Below are 23,496 nucleotides of genomic sequence, written 5' to 3'. Positions count from 1 at the left end.
AAGGTTGCTGATTGCAACAAACTGAAAAAACTCATTTTCAGAGGATTATATACCAATTAAAACCCTTTCCCTTCTGCTGTATGCCACAAAATTCTACACATTGCACCTTTAATGCAAATGAATGACGTGTCCATCCTTCTGTTTTCTTTGCTACGCTCTCTTTCTCTCTTACCCATATTTTTTTCCATCTGTGTTTTTTGCCCCTTCCAGCCTGTAAGTGTAATGGCCATGCAAGCGTGTGCCAGGTGTTAACTGGCAAGTGCTTCTGCACCACCAAGGGGATCAAAGGAGATCAGTGCCAGCTGTGAGTACTCTGACCACATGCTCACACACACACAACCGTGAAAAAAAACAGAAGATCAGTGTAGTCATGATGTGTTTTTAAAGGCTTGCATGTTCAAATTGTTTGGTCAGTTCAGTATCTCTAGACTCTTTCCCACAAAAAAGTTGAGATGGACAACAGGGAGGTCAAATGAGAGATATGCTATCAGTGCTCCAACTGAAATTCACTGACTTAAGGTAATGTCAATCAGAAGTGAGTATCTGGGCTGCCTGTCAACTCGCCAGTAATCACTTAGGATGGAGCCCTGATGAAACGCTGCAGGCTATTTTAAGGGAGACCCATTTTGACAAGTGAGATGGATGCATATGGGAAAGCGCTATGTGCCGTTTATAATATTTTGCATAAATTGTGACCCAAAAAAAAAAACCTGAATTTGTGTTCAGTAATTCTGGCAATCACATGTTTATGGAGACAAAGTCACAGTGGAAAGTTACCTGAAAACTGGAGCTGTTAAAGAAGATGAATGCAGTGAGAGTAGAAGTCAGCCTCTTACTTTATATGTAATATATATCTAGATATAATATAATCAGACATAATGATTGATAAAATGGTATTAATTCAAAATATTGTATATTGTAATGGTTGGTAGGGAACCCAGAAGAATTGGTAACTTTTACAAAACAAATCCCTGATATTGCAAGAATATTGGATTAGGAACGCTCTTCTATTTAATTGTATGTCTGTCATATTGCAAAGTTAATTTAGTTGTTATTGGAGTGCTGCCAAGGATCAGAAAGACACAAAAACATAATACACATTAAATGGAAATTAACTTTATGTGATTTGGAATCATTACTTACTCTGACTTTCAGTAACCTTTTTCTCTTAATTGCATAATGGGTTTCATAGGCTGAGACCACAGTTCATTTAAATCATAACCACCAAAGCAAATTTGCAAATCAAATAAGCGACTCATGACTTTTATGACTCAGTCATAAGCATTGATTTCTGACCACTGAGAGCAGCTCTGTTTCCTCTCATGTCGAGGTTAGGATGTTATCATTTTTCGGTGGTGTAAACAGAGAAAACCGTCAATTGGTGTTGGCCAGAAACTCCACCTCCAGCATGATTTCTGCTGACTGGGTGGATTCCCCCTCGGGTGTAGGAGGACCATCTCCACTTAGCTGTCTACTTTCCCAGTTGTAAGCAGAATGGACACTGATGTTTTTAATACCCCTAATGCAGTAAGAGTTATGGAAGGGTCACTTACAAACATGAGGGCACATACACACCCACTCAGCACACCATGCCATGATTTCTCTCTCTCTCTCTCTCTCTTTCTCTCCCTCTCTCTCTCTTTCTCTTTGTCTCTCTCTCTCTCTCTCTCTCTCTCTCTCTGTCTCTAAAATCACATCCTCAAAATCTCTCCACTGTGTGCTTAGATCAGATCCTCTGTGTCTTCATCCAGGTTTTGCGCACACTGTTTGGCACACATTGATATCTGCCTGCATGGCATAATTTCTATTTTTTTAATTATACATTTCAAAGTCACAAGTTTCAAACAATATTTAAGATACTTGTTTAGTTGTTAGTTGTTTTACAATAAATTACTCCAGATAAATGATAAAGATCAATAAATACTCATAATTCTGAAATACTCGGTACACACCAGAAAAAGAACGGATCAGTATCACGTTATAATGTGAAGAGTTAATTGTTATAACAAGATGTTTTTCAAGTAATAACAAGGTATTTCCACATTATTACAAAGAAACTTTTTCTTGATACAATATACTATTTACCTTGTTATAATGTGAAACGTTTCATGTTATAACGTGATAACTTATATTGTTATAACATGAAACTCATGTTTTAATGAGTAAACAGTGTGCATATATCGGCTCTCTACAGTGAAGACTGTGTGTGTGTAACGTGCCCAGAGCTTACAGCGTGTCACTGGTTATCAAGTACGTTCGATACTGAACGAGTTAGAGAAAACGCAGATGTATCGCACAGATAGAACTGAATAAAAGGACACGGTGATGCCGCTGTATGTCTTCCACTGCCAGTCCTCCGAGGAGAGCTGTGGAAGAGGACAAAGCTCTCGTAGAGTGCGCACGAACTCCAGGTGGGGGGTCCTTCCCTGCTGCGACTTATGCCTGTGTGATAGCTTCACACAGTCAAGGGGGTCAAACGCTCTGGCCTGCTTTGTGTGCCACATAATGGAACAACACAAGCACCGGACAGAGGCGATGCAGTGTTTCTTCCAGCTCATTTCTGTGAGGAGGAGGGAAAAAACCATCCAAGGAAATAACTCTTGATCTAAAAGAGCTGGTTGTGACTTTGGGCATGAACGCAGGTTTTGGCCTCAGAATGGCTGAGCTCCCGTCATTTCTGATAATGAGACGAGATGGAGAGACTGAGAGTGCACATAAATCACTTACTCTTTTTGCCGAAGTCAAGGCTAAGAGAAGTGCTGTCTTTAAGGACAGTAGTTTGAGAGCGATTTACGTTAGTGGTTCAAAAGGGGCTTTATCCAGAGCGCGTAGAACCAGGGGTAATCCCACTGCGGTGCCAATAAGCGCACGGCAGATCGCTGTCTTTTGACTCCTTTTAAGAAATGTTTAACCAACGGATGCAAAAACAGATCTCTCTCCGTAGCCTTCGAAATGGCTGCAGCATATGTTTTAACCATAAATAGATCCAAATTTCTATTTACTAACAGCTTTAGGAAAATTAACACATGACATAGAGGGCATGATGTGGGATCTGTGCCCCTCTCCACACATCAGCACTGAAAAGCGTACCATTTCGCTGAGTAAGAGGCTCCCTGAATAGTGTGTACTACTTCAGGAGACAAACCTTACCTTACCCAGCACTCCTGTTCAGCCGCCAAACCCACAAATGCTGGCCTATCACTGGAAACTGTCAAGCCATATTCTTGAGCCACCAGAATAACTGCTAAACCCTCCTCCTGAATGTGTGCTAAAAGGCGAGGAATCAGGGGAACCAGGGGAAAAGTGTAAAGGAGAGCTGTGGGCCACAAACAGATCCACCTCCACTCTCCCGAACCTGTCCCACAACATTTGAATGTGTGTGGGATTCAGCCTCTGCTCGATTTGAGAAGGACCTCCATGCGACATCAGATCCGGGATATAAACCACCCTGATGGAGCGCATACCACAGAGCCCACCTCCACCAGAGACCAATTTATCTTGTTATAATGTGAAACGTGAAACATTTAATGTTATAACAAGATAAATAATACATTGTTACAACAAGAAAAGTTTCTTGTTATAACAATGTACTAAACTTTTCACATTATAACGTGGTACTGATGTGTTTTTCTTTTTCTGGTGTGGCAGCGATACGCTTCCATATAAAATACTCAGGAATCTCATCTAATGTCCATAATACATATAAATCTGTTGCTTGCAAAGCCCCTGATGTCATCACTTATTCTACCTTCACTATACAGAAGTATGGAAGTACACAAACATCATCATCATCAAATAAATTTGATGCATGACAAATTATCAGTTTAAATGTAGTCAGATTTTAGTCAGATGTTTGCTTCCTGACTACAACTTCAACACACAGTAGTCATGATGTCCTTAATTATTTGTCTTTAAACCTCAAAGATAGTAATTTTATATGTGGTGGTGCTTTAATTATAACTAAATAATGTACTGATAATACCTAGTGTAAACTTGCTTTGATGAGTACGTACTTTGTGAAATGACTGGTCACTATATATGATAAGTAGTGTTAAGTAAAGTAGCTAGTAGTGGTCAAGTTTTGTCAGAACTGTTCACATGTTGGACCTCTGATTTTTAAGAGATACTGTCAAGCTGACAAACATGTCTGAGCCATCATGCTCTGTATGTTAATGCATGCAGTTAGTAAGTTATTCATACTGTATCTATAACAGTAACCACATGTTTGCAATTGCCCGACAACATTTCTATGTCCGTTGTACTACTCCTGCCGAATGATGGTTTATATAAACGGTGATTCATATAGTCAACTTGTCAAGCACATAGGATGTAATGCCAGTAACACTTACTGTGGTATGAGCAGTTGTTTGACAGGAGCCAAAAGAACAAGAACTTGGCAGTCGTCATGAGCAGTGACATCCAGCATGCTGGAATGGAAAAAGAATCTGTACCACCTATAAAAACTCAAAGATCATCCCTTGTTAAAAAAAAGGGGGAGGTTGATGTCACAGCCGTGTATGTGAGTACAAGAAAAAAGACAGAGAGGATAGAGACAAAGAAAGGAGAAGGAAGTACCCAGGAAAAGGATGAAGGATAGAGGAGAGTGAGACCTCTTCAAACCCTCAATATTTTGAGGGTAAATAAATGACACTTTGCATAAATGAGAAAATATCACATTCATTTGTGCTTCCAGATGGAATGCAGCGCAATACAATGCAGAGCAACACTCGGATAGCAGGTGGCTAACAGTTAATACAAACGACTAATTTTCTACCCTACAAAACCAGAGTGGAGCATCAGAACAGGCCAGGCACCAGCAGGCCAATCATCATCAGCCATTTAGAGGGAGGATCTGCCCATACACCTCCATAGCCAGATTTGGGAAGTTTCCTGTAGCCCATTATTGATTATCATCTTAAAATTTAGCCAGCAACATAAACATAAAGCACCAGAATATGTTGTTAATTCAGTCCCATCACAGACTGTAATTAGATTAGTGTCGTCGTTATCAATAAAGTGATAGTAAGTGTCTTTAATCTCAAAATCAAGATGCATTTTCACATTCAAACATGTTAGAGTAATCAAGTAATACATTTTTTTTTCCAAGTGTAATCTAATTAGTGTGTATATGTACTGACTAACAGTTGGGGCGGCGTGTTTGCTGCTCACATTTTGTAATGTAATTTCTGGTATCTCATTACGTGTAATCAGTGCCTCCCCAACCTCTGTCAGCCACTCACTCACTCACACCATCCCCAGCAGTAACCCTTAAACAAAGACCTCCACACAAGGGTACTGTGTCTTTTCAACAGCGTACACAAAAGCACACACACACAAGCGTGCACATTCACACACATGCATGCACCGTAGCCACCGATGCCATTAGGACCTCAGAATAATAGCTGCAGTAATGAAGTGAAGGGTGCATCAGTGCAGAATAGAATTGTTTTTGAAAACAATTGATGAGGTCCGTGCTGCGTTACAGTGATGAGTCAAACAAGAGCGGCGAGGGAAATATTTCTTATTATAATGCTCATTTGGATGCATACATTATTCAGGATTCTTCTTGCGCTGGAGGTAACGGGGTCGCTCTGAGAGCTCCACCCCGCATGTGTGTGTGTGTGAAGGACGTTGCATAGGTTCACACAGTAGCACGTTTCTTCTGTTTATGTGTTGTGTGTGCATGTTGCCTGTTAAATCAGTGTGTGCACTAGCGCAGACAAAGGTTCAAGTTGAGTGTAGATCAAATTAAGATACAGTGTAGGGGGATTGCCTGAAGTTCAGATGTGTGCACGCATGCATGCAGGTGTAGATTAAATTAACATACAGCAGAGGGGAGTTGCGTTATACACTTTGCGATGAACGTTTGTGTGTGTGTGCATGTGTGTGTGTTTAGCCATCTGCAAATGCCAGGCAGCTGAAACGCCCCAGGAGTGATGTTCTGTGAGGTTCAAAAGCGTGTGGCGGCATTTGTCCTCCATCCTTTGTACCATGGTAAAAGAGCACTCTTTCCCGTCCTTGCCTGTTTAACAGTGAGAGCTGCGGAGCTGGCTCCTCCCCAGCTCAGTGTCCTGCCCCCATTAGATCATTCAGAGCACTGATGCTTGTCCTTCAGGATTTGCTGGTTAGATTAGAGTGTCCAAATCCTTTCTGATCAGGTCAATTAATATTGTTAAAGCGTGCATTTACTGTGCATGAGAGTAACTCAAATAAAACAGCTGTTGGTAACATGAGACGTAGCAATAAATAAACAATAAAACTGTTGTAAAATGTGAAGCACATTCTCTCCACTAAACTAAATGAGAGCTGTTTTGTAAAATATAAGCTCAGGTTACAGTTTTGCAACTTTTTTGCTCAACAGTCAGAATTTTTTCTCTGGTGATACTTAAGGTGACAAAACAAGTCGGATGTGTTACCTCCATGCACTTTTTTTTTTTTTTTTTTTGATACCTTCGATTGCAATAATGTCTGTCTTGCAAATCCAAAATGCTGCAAAAACAACCGATGTTGAATTATTTTTAGAGGCCGAGTCATCCTCCTCCACTGTAACATCACTAACAGCCACCTCCTCCTCAGTGGCATTCGCTTCTCTCAGTTGGTCTGCTCCTCTCCTCCTTCACTCAGTCTCCTCACTGACTCCTCGACACCGCCTCTGATATTCACATTTTAACAAGTTTAATTGGTTGTCTGTAAGATAAAACAACTGTGAAACAAAGTCATAGAGATAATGGGTGCTTTATGTTTAAATTGCGCTGTCACTTTATTTGTGCAGTTCTAATCCACGTGTGTGCTATTATTAACTCCCTTTTATCAGGTAAAGTACAGCAGAGGGACTGCAATGTAGTTCAGAGTGAATTATAGACTAAAAGATTGAGATATGGAGAGGAGGGATGCATTTAAAAGGAGATAAAGAACACAACATTCCAGTGAACACTGCCATATGTTCCTCCTCATTACAGGCCTTCAGAAAGCCATGAGCCTGATAAAACACACTCACGCACACACGTACCCTCAGAACAGTTGATAGCACTCTGTGGATGTTAACAAATTATTTTGCTTGGTAGTACTTAAATTAAAAGTCAAACAATTTTAGCTAATGCCAGGATATTACTGTTGTTGTGTGAAAATCGTTGTTAAACTGCAGCGGTTTGATTAAACTGCATGACCTTACAGCACCTAGGAGAACCCATTCACATCTTTGTGTTTTTACAAATGCACGGGAAAAAGTTCCATGAAAGGCTTTTACTTTAGAGATGTATAAAGCCAACTTTGAAGGTGTTGAGAACAATGTAATCTATTGAAATATCAACTGAAGTAGCCATATTCCGGACCGAAGCAAATTTAAGGTGCAAAACCTTTATGAACATGAATGGAAAATCTCTTCTAGGACTACATACAGTTTGGTTAGCTTTATATAATTGGTTATAATGCAAATAAAACGTCAATATCAACACATTTTGTGCTGTCCATAATATAAGCTCAGCATCTTGTTTCATACATTGTGCAACTGTATCTAGATTTTGTTTCATAGTATTTAACTGCTAGTAGACCAGTGTCAACATTTGATCTAATGTACTTTATCACCTCATTAAAGTTATCTGATGTTCTCTGAAATCAGTACATCTTTAAAAGTACTGTAACTGCATCTCCAGTGGTTATATCCTTGAGGCAATCTGATTCATACAGTATGTGCAGCAGTGAACCAAGGTAATGTTGCGCAACTTCCCATTGTCTGTTATGCATTTGAGTTGATGTGAAGACGCCGGAGGCTTTAAAAGGAAAGAGTCCATGACAACAATGGATTAGAGGCAAATAGAACCTAGTAATTGTCCACCCAGAAGGCTTTTCACACCATGTTTAGCCCGGAGTTAGGAGCCTCATTAGTTTATAGATTAATTTGCCCTGCGCTTACTCATTTCACACTTGAAACAAACACAAGCAACGTGTTAAGTACAGGATAATTATAGTTTTATTGCTTTTTTTTAAAATCATTTTGAATCTCTACTTCAGTTTTAGGATCTTATTTTTAATTGTTTTAGTGTCCTATTTTGTTACAGTTTTATAGTTGTTTGTTTCACTGTAATGGGATTAAAAGGATGGTCAGTTTTTGTTTTTTCCCCTCATAAAGACTGTTGGTGTAAGTCCTGTACACACGTTTGATTATAATAAAAAAAAATCAGAAACAAGTGTTCAAGGTTTTAATACTTGACAGAAAAAAAGTTTTGACTTTTTCTGTGCTTCAATCTTGGCAGCAGTTTTATGAAAATGCTGTGAACTTTGACAAAGCACAGAAGTACAATATTAGTAGTCCTGTAAACAACAGCTTGTAATCCTCTAACAGACTGAATAGCATAGAATAGAAATGGAATTCAAATTGGAAATTCATAATTGCAAAAAAAGAAAGTACTACAGAGTAGATTGTCTTGATCATTATCTTGATCACTTGCTACCGTACAAGGCTTCTGTTGGTCAGGCTTGGTCCATGTGGATGTTTACAACTAATAGAGCTTACCTATGATCAGCTTTGTAAAGATTTTATTGACCAAATGTGGTCAAAGTCTTGACTTTGATCTGGATTTTTTAAAAATACCTTGACAACTCATGGCTTAGCAACACAATGAAAATCCAGGATGTGTTTACTTACTAGTACTTGCATGTTTTGTGGCTCACATGCTTGCCTAAGGTTGCCTGAGGTTTTGTTCCTTTGAAATCATGCAATTTTCTTTTTATTCCAGTTCATTTTAGTCAACATTTTGAGGGTTTTGTAGTTTTTAGGTTTTGTTTTCATGCTATGTTTAAAAACAATTTTAACACTGGTTAGATATTCTTTTCGTAGCCCAATGGGTACTGAACTCCAGTCAAGAACAGGGTTATTCCCAACCTTTTCGTGTTGGGAATACTAGTGTGAGTCAAGTCAAAAAGTGATTGTTTTCCAATCAAAGGTAAGCAAATCATGTGCTGTGATCAAGTCTGAATGCTCTGAGTTAATAACCATGAGTGAGAAACAAGGGTAACTTAACCCTGGGCTTTGTCTAGCCTGTTTTGAACTTTGCATTCTCCACTCACTAGTTGTATATCTCTGAAACATGATCGTCTTATCTGATGTATGCCTTAAAAATTTAATTGTGGTTGGTGGTTATCTTTGATTTGGCTCAACATTTCAGTTTAGAATGCCTGTGCTGCATTAAGAGTGAAAATAATGATGTTTGGTTAGGTTTAGGGAAAGATCATGGTCCCGACTCGCAATTAGAAACGTGACACTCATGGTTGGAGGCGGAAAGCGAACAATGGTCCCCTGCAGCTAGCCACCCACGCAACCCGCCTCCTCCTAATAAGGACATTTGACACGTTATGTAGACGTCATCTGAACTGCTTCACTTCTCTGGGTTATAATTACTACAGCCACTAGATGGCATCTGTCACTCAAATGGTACTTTTCACACATAGACAAGGCAAAACGTAACACTGACACGGTATCCTCTAGTGGATCGGCTCATGTATTACACACTTTGGTGTGATACTGGGCTGTTCTAGAGGAGATCAGGCAGGCTAACTCTGTGTCTTCTTTTAAATGTTTCTTAAAAACGCACTTTTTTAGAACTGCTTTCTCTTGAATTGGTTATTCTTCTGTTTTTACTTTGTTTTTACTGTGTTTTTGTAATTCATACTTCACTAGTCATTATTACTTTATCAATTCTACTTTTATTTGTTATTTATCTGGTAATTTCTCTTGTTTTTATGTCTTTGTGAAGCACTTTGTAACTTGTTCTTGAAAAGTACTATATAAATAAAGTTATTGTTGTTATTATTTACATAAATTCTGTTGTTTGCTCCAAGGAATTTAAGGGATTTAATTTTGCGCATTACTTTCAGATGCCACACTCTGTGCTCTGTGATCAGGTGGTACATAAAGTTTGTTGCATGTTACTGCGTTGGTTTGATAAACAAAAGTTAAAAAAAGAAATCTAATTAACTTTAACAAACTATCAGATTATTTCCTCTTTGTCAGAAGTAAGCGACTTGATGAGGTGCCAACAGCAGGAGCTAATGCGCTGGCACTTGGCTGATAAGAGACATTCTTGCTCTCCATCTGTTAGCACTCGTCTTCATCTTGTTCTCTCCTCTTCTGTTTTCTTCACTGCAGATGTGACTCAGAAAACCGTTACCTTGGCAATCCACTCAGGGGAACCTGTTACTGTGAGTAATTCTCTACTGGACAGCTACTTGCTGGAGAGGCAGCTCGTATACACTCACACATACACAAACACACACCCTTGATTATTCTTGGCTATTCGCTCCCTGCTTTGCGTTCTCTCTCTCTCTCTCTCTCTCTCTCTCTCTCTCTCTCTCTCTCTACTTCTCCACTTCCACTCTTCCGCTCAGGGCAGATGGAGCATTTTAGCACTTTGGCACCAGGGGCGCTTGTTCAGTGACAGAATGGCTTGTCGTGAAAATGTCAAGTGCATCAGAAGGAGTGAGTGATTGAGCTAATGAAGGAGACGGAGGAGTAAAAATTCTCCACTTGTCTACTCATTTACTCACTCAATCACCCACCAACTCATTCATTCATTTAGAAAGTTAGCTAAATGTTAGTTTAACTTGAGTGTGAAGTAAAAGGAAAGTATATCAAGGTGAGCGATGCAAAAAGAAAAAAAAAAGAAACAAAACCTCCATTATTAAAAAAAAAGAGTTGACACCCAGTGCAGGTGAGCAGCAGCACATATGTGCCTGTATTCTTGTGTATACTGTACATGTTGGTGTTTGTGCTTTGCTTATTTACTTGCATGATGTGGTGTCCTTCACGGTGCCGCAGCACTTAGTGATTTGTTATCTCTCTTTCACTACTCTGCTACACACAACAGAGCTTTTGCCAAGGTTCTGTCCCTTTTTGAAATGCCATAGCCTGACACCAAGTTCAATGAGGGGAAGACAGAAACTTAAAGCCTGAAGCTTGTTTTAACCTCTGCACACTACGGGGACTTGTTCTTGAGCTTGGTTATGTATTGTAAACATGACTGTCTAAAAGGCCATTGAGCATGGATTAACATGCTGCACTCATGGTGATGTTATTCAGCCACTTTACAGAGTTTATTAGTTGAGTTTTCAATTTTTTCTATCAGTGCATACATTGACACTGAAGCTATTAAACAAAAACTGAGACTAGAACTTTGATTTTACTGCTTAAAAATCACATGAACACAGTTGATACATGACAGCAAAGATAAACATCCATGCTACAAAATGGATTGAAGAAACTATCTAAAGTTTGTGTGCATACATACTGCATTGAAAATTGTGTATATGTTTCGGTATAAAATAAAAATAGGAATGATTTTAACATGTGGCAATACAAAATTAACACATAATTAAATACTTCATTAATCACTGTAGGAGAATGTTTTTGAGCTTGCTGTCAGGGTCAGGTACTCCTACTCTGCTTCATGAGAAAATTGTACACCCTGATTGCAGCCATTGATTTGATTACAGACATTTTGATTTCACTTGTCTTAATCAGTCAGGCTCTTTGCTTGGAAATTTGATTTGATCTGTATAGGGAGGCTACACCTCCCTATACAGTATATTTATGCTGTAATAGTAGGCTATAGTAGTGTAAGTAACAGCTGGCAACTCAGGAAATTATTTCTACATGCTGTATAATGTTGAGAAGACATATAATAAGCAGTGAAATACAAGGCCTTTACCAGAAGTCATTTGTTAAAAAGAAAAAGTTTAATAAATAAATAAAATCCTTCCATAAAGTCACAATAAAACCTTGTTAAAACTGAATTTTGCATTAACACACACCTCTCTTTTCTGTCTGATTTTCTAAACAGACAATCTGCTGATCGACTACCAGTTCACCTTCAGTCTCATCCAAGAAGATGATAATCACTACACTGCCATCAACTTTATGGCCTCACCTGAGCAGGTAATTAGTTGTCAGTCGTGCAACAGAATTTGACACCTTTAAAGTTGTAATGCTGAAGATTTCAGGTGCAGTAAATTGGCACCATCTGTGGTGACTGTTTCTTACTACAGCAAACACTCCTTGAGCAGCCGCTTTGTCAGAAATAGAAGAGGAGTAACAGGTGTATCTGTTTACAGCGCAGCCAAACAAACATTGTTTTAAAAAGTCACTCAGTAACAACTGCAATTGTGACCTTGTTTCGTGGCATGCATGGCGCTGGTAGTTTTTCACGCAATAGCAGGACACAGTGACAGTAGTTAGTTACCTTGCTGAAAAATTATGTGTAGACTGTCGCCTGCAGGACTTTATCTAACAGCTCGCTCACTGTTCCTTCTTGTTTGATTACTCTTTTGCGAAAATTAAAAATGATCCGCTAAGGAAAAAATTTTCATGAACAGTTGCAGTCAGTGCAAACCTTGGTGACAAATACATTGTTTTTCCTTATAATTACAGAGGTAATAACAGATGCAGGTCATTTTAGAAAATAAACACATTGAATGGCCATTGCTAAAAACAAATTACCCCAGATTAGTCAAGACTTCCTGAATCCTTGCTGAGTTTCATAACTTTGCTATAAAATCTCAACTGTTATTATGTGTATTACTATAATGTGGTTGTTTTTGTGTGGTATCATCGGTTTATCCTTTAACTTCTTTAAGTAATTAATTTTTGTGTTTTTATGTTCTTCTTCTGAAGGCCAACAAGAACTTGGACATGTCTATTAACGCATCCAACAACTTTAACCTCAACATCACCTGGTCGGTGGGCTCAACAGGTACTTGTGCTTAAATCTTTAGTTTGAAATTATTGTGTAGTAAATGCCTCACTTTATTTGTGTTTTTCTATTTGATAGACAACTTGATGAGTGCAACACTAAGTACAAAGCCCATCTGTTCATGTAATTGATATGTTGGCTCCAATCACAAGAGTGCAAATTAAATATCCAGTCCATTTGAAAGCAAGTTTCATAGTTAACCAAGTAGATGGATTTTCCAAACCCTGCTACTGTCCACAGGCCACTGGTTAATGAGTTTTCTTTCCCTCTTCTCACTGTTATAAATTCACCTATTAGTCTGTGAAAATACATATTCCCAGTTGAAACACTGTCTTCTGCATGGACTTGTCAAAAAGAGCAAAATAATTATGTGGAGAGTTTTACAGAGTGTTTTATTCCACCCCTGACAAATGGCTTAGGTCACAAATGCTATTAGTGGTTCAGGTCAAAATGTATCAGAATTGTAAAACTGAGGATCTCGAGAGTGATGTTGTTTTTGTCGATGTTAAACATTTACACAAAAATATCCATAATCATTTTTAGCACTGAAAGGTCAGCCAAGCACTTAATTAAAATCTCAAAAGATGTTTAGACCTGCCCTCCTACTGCAGAGTTTGCCACTCCCATACAAAATGACAGACACCCAATTTACCACAGTCATCAATTTATACAAACAGATCAAACACAAACTCAGGCTGATAAGATGTACTATCTTTAGTTGTTATCATTTAAATTCTAAAAAAGGTGCCTGCTGGAACTTAAATCATCCCCTGCCCCTCTACTTGAATTACTACGCCATTCAGATTGATATAATATTCTATAATCACACACATACTCTCAGTCTCAGTCAAAAAACATCAATAATATCATATAGTTTGGTTGTTAACACATTTATTTTAGTTGTCTCAGGCTTCAGAAATTTAGTTTTTGATATATAAGATTTGCTTTAGCTTTCTCTTTACTGTTTTTTTTTATTAAAGTAATCATCTAGTGACAACAGATATAACAAACAGTAACGCACCGTCTCTTGTTAGTGTGTACTGTGTCACCGTTGAGTGGATATTATAGGTCCCCTGAGGAAAGACACCCAAGGACACTGCAGTCGTCCAGTGCCACTGTTTATCTCCTGCCCTCCCCTCCTCTCAAGTCATCTGCCACTTTCTCTATCCCCACAAAACACTGACATTTTCCAACCACTAAAACACGTTAACCTCCCGCGCTCCTCTCCCGCCACCTTAACCTTTTCGGAGCACTGTCATTAATATTTGAAGTCGGGTCCCCTTTCCACCGCAAAGATACTGTGTCTCAGAAGGAACGGGAGCCTCTTCACAATCGTCAAGAGCGTGAATCGCCTTTGGGTGGGGGGAGGAGGGTGATTTCAATTAAGATAAACATGCTCACGTAGCCACACTCAAGCTGTCATTTTCAGTTCTTTTGTTTCAGAGCTGTGGGTTGGAATGTCAATGTTGGGGAGCCGCTGACATGAGGAAGAATAAAAAATGACTTGAGACATTTTAGATAAATGTTAAATACTTATTTTTCAAGCATTTCTATTGGAAATGGATTTATTGTTATTTCATGATAGACATTAAGAATAATAAATAAAACAATGTGTTCTCTAAAGTTTTGGAAATTTATGAAAATCGCATCATCTTGACTTGAATTCTTGTCCATCAAATGTAACATAACTATTCACTCAAATGAAATCTAAATAGTAACAGCCGTTAAGTTTCAGCAATAGCTTTTGAGCTGTTGCAATATTCACCCAGAAATGAAACAGAAATAGTAGAAAACAGAAATTCCATTTGTGAACACTGAACATAAATGGACACAAACAAGTACTTATGATAAATGCTGCTTTGTGCAGACTTGTGTTGACCTCATGTGGATACCATCCACCCTGAGAGCATAAAATGTCAAACTCTGTATTTCAAATATACCAAATGCATTAGCTGATAGTGGTGATATGGATTCAAATGATAAATATGTTCTAACATGACTCAGTCATGACCTTTGGACAGTAGCATTTTAGTCCCTCTTTCAAACTGTGCTTTTCTCCCACGTCTGTCCATTTAACAATAAAATATGGCCGGCACGTATAATTACACAATAAAGCTCCACTCTGTTTTAGGCCAACCAAAAAATAAGTTTAATGCACTGAAGACATACAAATAATTGCTTATGACAGCTTTCCTGTTGTCATAAATGGCTTGGTAAACCCATTAATGGATACATAATAATATGTTGCAGCCATCTATGTGTGTAGGTTAGCTCTCTGAATGCCAAATGCCAATGCACTGAACGTGAACTCTTTGCTCCAACAGCTGGAACCATCTCTGGAGAGGAGGTGCCCATTGTTTCCAAAACTAACATCAAGGAATACAGAGACAGCTTCTCCTGTGAGAAGTTCACCTTCAGAAGCAACCCCAATATCACCTTTTATGTCTACGTTAGTAACTTCTCATGGCCCATCAAGATCCAGGTAAGGACTGTTCCTGTGACCTTGGATTGAGTTACTGTATTTCCTCAAATAAAAGACAGTAGTCAATTAAAAGCTGGGTCTTCGATAATGGCGGGGGGCATGGTTGACACGAACAAACAAAAGGCCAGTCACAAAAACAGGCTGGGGGAAAAAACAAGGGTGGATAAACTCCTGGTGCCTGTTATATAATGTGCATGTCAGTTAAGCATGAATAGTAGTTACCTGGATGTAACTCCAGTTCTGTGAGTACATGTGTAGCCCTCCAGCCAGCCGTCACAGAGAGGGGAGGGGGACGGAGGAGATATAATATTGTTTAAATAGAAGAAAACAAGGAGGCTTTGTACTAAAATATGATTATCAAACAGAAGGAAATAAGCAGAAAACAGAAATAAAGGCTTCTTTCTAATATAAGCCTGTTTCCAATAAAGGCCTGGTACCCTCTGCAGTTCACGTAAATAAAGGCTATTTGAGGAAATATGGTATGTTGTACTTGTTTTCAAATTGCTCATTAGATATAAAGTATGTGTGTAATCATCTAAAAACAACCCATTTACAAACAGTAGGTCTCAGTCCTACATACATAAAGCAAGCAGGAGCAGCCATCTTAGCAGACGCAGAGCTCCATCGTTGCTCAGGGTGATTTCAAGTGCACTTAATTCTAATTAAAGATTTAATGAGCGATGGTTAGCGCGCGTAGGTGCACAGCTGTTTTTTGTTAGCAGGCAAAAGCAAAGCACCATTTAACCTTTTCTAGCCCTCCCTCTGAATGGAGGGGATTGAGGCTTTGGTGTTGTGGACAACACCATGAAAAATGCCATTTGCTATTAGTTATTTTGAGTTTGCAGGAAAATAACTATTAAGCTATTGTCAAAATATTCATGGTTTAGCCTTACAGACAGTGAAATTGAAATGGGCTCAAGGCCATGTAGCACTAATGTGAGTGACAGCTAGAAAATGACAGATTGAAAGTGATGTGCAGTGAGTTCATGAAAACATTGAAAAACACCAGGTCATTATCTGTTTGAGCTGACAAACGAATATGATCTCTACACATGAAGACAAATTGACTGTAGACTATTACTGGTTACAATTAAGTTGATTTTACTTTATTTTACATCTATTTAAATTGTTAATTTAAACAAATCTCTAACTGTGAGGAATGTATGCTTTAAATCATCGGCCTTTTGCTTAGAAAAGTTCTGTTAGATATGCTTCACTGCAGTTGAATTCCATAAATAAAGTAAAACAACGATTTCATGTCAGTTTGTTTGTGGTCCAATTAAATCTGAAATGAGGGTTACATTAAGTTTTAAATATATTTGATATTTTATAAAACAAAAGTCAGAACTAATGCACAATGGTACTTGTTTTTATTCACAGATTTTGAAGGTAAAACTGGTTGAAGTGGTTGCATAGCATCATCTCTGTTGAAGTGGTCACTGGTTCATTGTGCGTAGGGAAATGCATAAATTACATCTCTGTTAGAGCTACTATCTTAGTTTTCTATGACAGTAAACTGAATATCTTTGTGTTTTGGACTGTTAGTGAGACAAAACAAGCTTTCTAAATATGTCAACTTGGTCTTCAGTATTTTCTGATATTTTTTAGAGCAAATAATGAATCATTTAATTGAGAAAGTAACAGTCAGATTAATGGAAAATGAAAATTATCATTAGTTGCAGTCCTAATCTCCATACTATGACTGTAAATTCACATGTTAATAAGTACTGATGTTATATATTATATAATATTCCATAATATTTTATCTTTTATAAATGAATAAAAGTCAGCTGGTGTTCTAAAGCATAAACTTTTACGAGAAATGTGATAGATACAATTATCATTACTAATGACAACATACAACATCCTTTTTGCAAATTAGACCACTTCCAAAGTATCGATTTTTATATTTGTTCTGGCCCTCTCTCTCTCTCACATGGTAGATGAGTGGACGACGGTGGGGTAATAATATCTTTGGGGTCAGCCAATCTGTGGAGGTGGCCCGGTAATAGTTTTCTATTAGATTTCCTGGCCAACAGTCACTTATTTATTATGGACTAGCCTGAGCTGTTAAGGCAAACAGCTTCTGTAACTGGATAAGGTCTCTCTTTCCTTGCTTGCCTTTTATAATGCAGGGGTGAGAGAGTAGACCTGGCTGAGATAAAGCAGAATCTAGTTATGAGCCTTTGTATTTAACCCATAAAATAAGCATTTGAAAGTGGATAAAGATGGGCACATTTTAACACCTTATTTTGAGCTTCTGTGGCAACATCATGTGTCAGTATAATTGTTATCTAGCAGACTGTTCAATTCAATAAAAGTCCACCTGCAATAGAATAGACAGAATGTTCTTATTCCACTGATCAGCCCGGGATTGATGAATTGAAATGAAATTAACCCTCAACGTATTACTTTGACCCCTTCTTATGTGAAAGTGCAGGAGTGTTGCTGTCCTACTTATTACAAAGGCAGCAAAACATCTCTATATTGTGTGCTTTTGAGTCATGTTAGCCATGTCACTGAGCATCTCATTTCAGATCAGTGGTGCTCATTTTCTACTTAAAAAGATTGAAAAACTCAAAGGAGGCCAAGGTTTGTGAGGGTGTTGAAGTTGTCAATAAGTCTTGTGAAGGCTTTGCCTGGCCATTAGGGATGGGGGAATGGGGAATAGCCTAATCTGTGATAGACTGAATCTTGACTGATAGACTTTTTACCGAAATAAATACCTTTTTGAATTTGTGCCTCATCAGCATTCAAAGCAACAAACACGATGCAAATCATCAACCTCTAAAAGCACAATTTGTGCCCCATTGCCTAACCCTACGTGCTATCATCCAGGGGCTCAATCCTGCTGCAGATGACATTGTGTCTGTGTATCTAAATGCTTTCAGGGCACAATGTCTTCAAAGCGTCTACAGTAGATAATGATGTGGCCTGTCTGATATATTTTAGCTGCCAGGAGTGTGTGTGTGTAATCCCTCTTTTTAATGAAGCCAAAACATATTTCTGACCCATTATTCATTGGCCATGTTGCCTTTTAGACATATACAGTACCAGTCAAAAGTTTGGACACACCTTCCCATTCCCTCGAATTAGAAAGTCTGTCCAAACTTTTGACTGGTCATGTAGACATACAATATCTGTATGAAATTCACCTCAACAGCAGATTGGTTGGCGTGTTGTCCTTTAGCTTGATTGAAGACTGACTTTTTGAATTGAAGCACAATGAAAGTGTACTGTTTTATCTGCATTTAAAAAAAAATATTGAATTGTATTTATTGTTTTTTATCTTCGCAACTGGAGCAGCAGGAAGGAAACCATTAAAAAATCTAAATAAACCAAATCATTTTTTTAATCTGTGGTTTTGGGTTTATATAGAAGAGCCTTTCTTTAGTTTAGAATACAGTAGGATACACTTTTATCCAGATATGTTTTCAGAAAGCAATTTTTCAAAATCTTTCTACCCTTTTTCTATCTTGTTTCACTGCATTCAAAGAGACATTTTTCACAAGCAGGAGCTCTCACAGCCTGCAAGAGAATCTTGTCAGTGACCTTTTAGCGGGTCCATTCTGCTCTTAATGCGGACTTGACCTATCAACACCATATCACGTTAACCCCTTCGCGATGTCACAGATCAACCGGGAAAGCTCAGCTAGAGTACACTAACGGTTCTCGAGGGCCAGACTGAGTGTTTTGACCCTTGAAATTAAATTATTGTTAAGTTTACAGATGAATTTTGACCAACAGAGTGCTGCAAAAGCCTCATCTAGATTTGAACAACAGATTTCCTTTTTGAAAAGAATGCGTGTTTTCATATCATGTAGTTACACTAACTGTTGTCCTAAGTCATTTCTTGTTTCTTTCTTTTTCTCAAATAGATTGCCTTTTCCCAACACAACAGTATCATGGACCTTGTCCAGTTCTTTGTGACATTTTTCAGGTAAGGAAAATATTCAAATACACCCACTCAGTCATTTGTTTTAGCAGTTCAGCAGTCAAGGAGCATTATCCAGATTTCGACCCACCACCTTTTCAAGTTCCACTTTACCTCCAGGGCTTATTGACTTACTTGAACTTGTTGGCCCAGTTATGTTAACAGAGTACATGTGCGGTAAATGCTTCTTGTGTCTTCAAGGCAGCAATTTCCTTTTTCAAGTGGCAAATGGACTGACGGTAACCATTTAAATAGGGGTATATTGCTCTGCAAGTGCCATCAAAAGAGAAGGCGTGGGCGATCAAGATATGAGGGCTCTTAATGATTTTTCAGAAAGCTGCAGTGAAAGTCTTTCCTCAATGAAATGTTTGAAATGAATGGAGTTGTCTCAAAAGCACAGCAAAGTCTGCATAAATTAACAGCCAATGAGTATAATAACATTTCTTCCAGCCTGTAAGTTTGTTTTAATCATTAGGTCAGTGTCTATGACGGGGACAGTCATTTTCATACACACTGTGATAGACGCTGACATAAACCTTCGTGCAGCTTCTGTATATGCGTGTGTTCATTTCAGTTGAAGGTATGCTGCCCGAAGTAGCTGACAGAGTAACACATTATCTGTGTAGCTGTCAGGGTGGGAATAGAAGACAGCTATTGCCCAAGGCACCTGCCCATCACTGCCCAGTCCACAATAACTTTCCTGAAAAACTGTCACACAATCGGTTATCGTCTTCCTCCATCCGATCAAATTACAGTTGAACAGCCAAATTCAGGGATTCTTGGGAGGAAAGGCAAGAGAGAGGCAAGGCTTATTTTATTTGAAATACCTGTGACTGCCGCTTGCATCATTTGTAACCATTTTGAATAGGGTCATAAAACAGACATGGAGAAAAAAAGAAAAAACTGGACAAAACAAGCTAAAGTTTTAGTCTTTTCGAAATAAGAAGTGAGTGAGTACTTTCCACCTGTGCAGGGGAAAGTCATGGTGAGACAGATTTCTAACGATCTACAGTACATCCTCTACATCTGAACAGCATATTTATTGAAATGCTTTTCATTCCGTACAATCATTTAAGCAAACACATCCATAACATTTGCATTCATAGTTAATTATGACATATATGAAATATGTTAAGCATATTTCAATCAGCAATGCACTTCTTTTGAATGTTGAATTGCATTTAAATTTAAAAGGTAGTTGAATTCTCATACTGGTTGGTGCATTTTGAATCCAACAAAATTGAATTTTTTTTAAGCCTCTGTTTTTTTACATCACTATGCAGGTTATACTAATTCTCTCAAGTCTTTGTTTGCATTCTTGTTGTCCAGTTCTTGCTGACCCATAAACTCAGCAAAAAGGCTGTTATACAGTCTCAAGCAGTGGTGTGTGTGTGTGGGAGGTTTGGAGGGGTGAACCTGCAGGAAACATAATCAGCCTGATGACAAAATGTCAAATCGCCCCACAGGGTTTCTAGCCCTCCTTTTATGAGATGGAGAGTGAGGAAATGACGGCATGACTGGGAGCAAGCTCTATTTTCTCCTACTGTTTCTCTGTTTATTCAAATATTGTTCACCTTTTTCACTACAAACCTTTTAGACAATTTCCTTTCTCCCTCATCTTATGATTTCATGACTTCATAGACAATATTTACCACCACAATGCTGCCTGAGTTGAAATCTAGTTAGAGTCTGATTGTTTTATGCATTTTGAATAGATGCTGAAGAAATTCTCTAATAGGATGCTCCACTATACTAGCAGTGGCACCTCTGGGTCTGATTGATACTAATTAACAAAATCATCCTCATTCGAGTCACATGTATTTGTGTGTGTGTATATATATATAATATATATATATATGTGTGTGTATGTGTGTGTTTGCGTGCAGAATTACATGTCCACATTAGCGTCAGTATGTGTTTACACCATATATGTGCAAGCAATAGACTTTTTAAGAAAAATACATCTGTGTAATACCAACTTAATTCATAAAACAGCTATTTTAAAGATGCTATTTGCAAAACTACTCCAGTCATCTCTTGAGGCCTCATAGACTTCAGCATTCAGAAAAGTCTTTAAAAAGTGGGTATAGATCTTATTGATTGTTTTCCCTCGTGGTAACTGTAGCCTTGAGGTTACAGAAATGAGCATGTAAGTAAAAGAGAGTAAAGCTGAGTTCAGTGTAAGATCAAAAAAAAAAAAAGATCAGAGTCGAGAAAAAGTCCAAAGCATTTACATTACACGTTGTGTTTCATTATCTAACTATAAAGACAGGGGTCTGTCTGTCCTTCTCTTTTCTCGACAACTGTTCATCCGATAGACTCCGATATACACTTGGCGGGTGTATAGCTGAAGACCCGAGGAAGTACAGTGTCAAGTGTGAAGTTGTTTGGATGAGCAGTTCTCGAGAAAGCTGCAAGCAGCCATATTGGAACCCAATCAGTCAGCTCATTCTGAACAGGTATGCTTTAAATGGGCACTGCACAATTCACTATCTAAAGGGAGAAATAGTTTGGCTTTATACAATGAAAAACACATGGTGATAATAATGTAAAATGGGATAAAGACACAGTTCAATAGTGAGACGGGAAATTTATTATAATGTGGGACAGCTTCCTGTCATTTTTTTTTAAAGTTAATGTGCGCTGCTTGGGTGAGTGAAATTTCACACCTACCTGTACTGTTACTAGATCTACAAATCAACCAATCCCATATCCATAACTACTTGTGGAAAACTTCAGAGCAGCTCCTTGTGTTAAGAAATGTATTTTTGTTCTTCAGTATTGGCAGTGAGAACATGAATGATTGCAGAACTCCTTTTTATTAACAGCAGAAGCAGAAGGAACAGCAAAGGGGATTTAAGCTTCTTTACTGTCTAAAATACAGATGATGAAAGCCAAACATCTGTCTGGGGATTTTTGTCACTTCTGCTACATGAAAAAAATCTCATTCAAGCCTTCACAACTCCCCTCTCCATCCACCATTATCTTCAAAGGTGTCTAAGATGGTGCAAGTACTTCTAAAAGAATGAAAGGGATCCCAGCTTGCTTACCTCCTAAAATAAATTCCACATGCGATTACAAGATGTTTGAAGTACAGAGTTTTCCATTACTCATCACTTAAATCCCACTTTTCTTCCTTTTTTCCTCTTTGCTTCCACCGTACTTTCAATGTTACGTTCCTCACAGGCAGGCAATATCACTTTCTTCAGAGATCCCCGCCAATGGATTTGGCAGGTGTGCCAAAGCAAATAGAAAGCATACTCAAGTTTAAATATCAAACGTCACCGTGATGGCTGCTGTGTAAACGAGTTTCAATTGAACTCCTGCCACTGCACCAACAATCTCTTCCTTACTGAAGATTACAAGCAATATATCACCACGCTACGGCATAGTGGCAATGTGAATATGCCTCAGAAACAAAGAGTTCCAAAAACAATGAGACAACAACTAATAGAAGAAGCAACTTCACTTGAAACTAACAGGGCTACGGTTAGCAGTGAGTCACTCACAGTGGAATATACAAAAATATCAGCAAAGTAATGAATGAGAAATTTGTTTGTCTTAATGCAACAAGCTGGACACTCAAGCAAACTGTATCACTGAGGCTGAAGAGAAAGTATCCACCATGGAAGACAAAGTGACAAATCTAGAACAACTCAAAGAATCCCAAATACAGATACAAGTACTAACTGAGCTTGCAGATAATATGGAGAACAGGAACAGATGAGACAATATACACATCACCAACCTTAAGTAGGGTATAGAAGGAAGACAACCCATGCAATTCTTTGAAGCTTGGCTCCCAAGGGTCCTTGGTCTGGAGATGGAGAAAGGCCACATAAAGATCGACAGAGCCCATAGAAGCCTGGCACCAAGGGAGCAACGAAATCATCCATCATAATTAAACTCCATAACTCAAGAGACAAACTGAAAATAATGGACGCAATCAAGGTTAAATGCAGTCTTCACTAAAAGGGGCAATCTTTCTTTATACAGCAAGATCTCTCTGCAGCTGTGAGGAAGAAATTCTGTGAATTCAACAGAGTGCGCCAACAACTCGTCAGCAAGAACATCCAGTTCTAGATTAGATACACGGTTGCTCTATCAGTGTTTCAATGCAGACTAGATGGGACCAATGCGGAGCACAGCAAACTCTGAAGGCACAGCCAGATGTACTAAAGACTGAATAGAATGAGTGCTACCAAAGTTACCACACTCAGTATTAGGGGTATCAACAGTACAGTGTAAAGGCACAAGATTCTGTCAGAGATAAAGAAAGTTAACATTGGAATAGCTATGTTACAAGAGACACATCTCACGAACACAGAACACTTAAA

The 23,496-nt window shown here is 38.4% G+C and overlaps 1 protein-coding gene across 1 annotated transcript in view; it reads left to right on the top strand.

The window, feature by feature from the left end:
• atrnl1b (attractin-like 1b) overlaps window positions 1–23,496 on the top strand; it is an 81,208-nt gene that overhangs the window by 29,709 nt on the left and 28,003 nt on the right. Inside the window, exons 20-25 of the mRNA XM_044337138.1 lie at window positions 211–304; window positions 10,145–10,197; window positions 11,835–11,929; window positions 12,665–12,743; window positions 15,068–15,225; window positions 19,104–19,165. Of these exons, the coding sequence (XP_044193073.1) occupies window positions 211–304; window positions 10,145–10,197; window positions 11,835–11,929; window positions 12,665–12,743; window positions 15,068–15,225; window positions 19,104–19,165 (541 nt within the window). The remainder of the gene's footprint in view (window positions 1–210; window positions 305–10,144; window positions 10,198–11,834; window positions 11,930–12,664; window positions 12,744–15,067; window positions 15,226–19,103; window positions 19,166–23,496) is intronic.

Source organism: Thunnus albacares, chromosome 20 (genome assembly GCF_914725855.1).
Source record: "Thunnus albacares chromosome 20, fThuAlb1.1, whole genome shotgun sequence".
NCBI classification, from domain to species: Eukaryota; Metazoa; Chordata; class Actinopteri; order Scombriformes; family Scombridae; genus Thunnus; species Thunnus albacares.
Note: the sequence above shows the minus strand (reverse complement) of the source record. Positions and strands in the feature narration are given on the sequence as shown.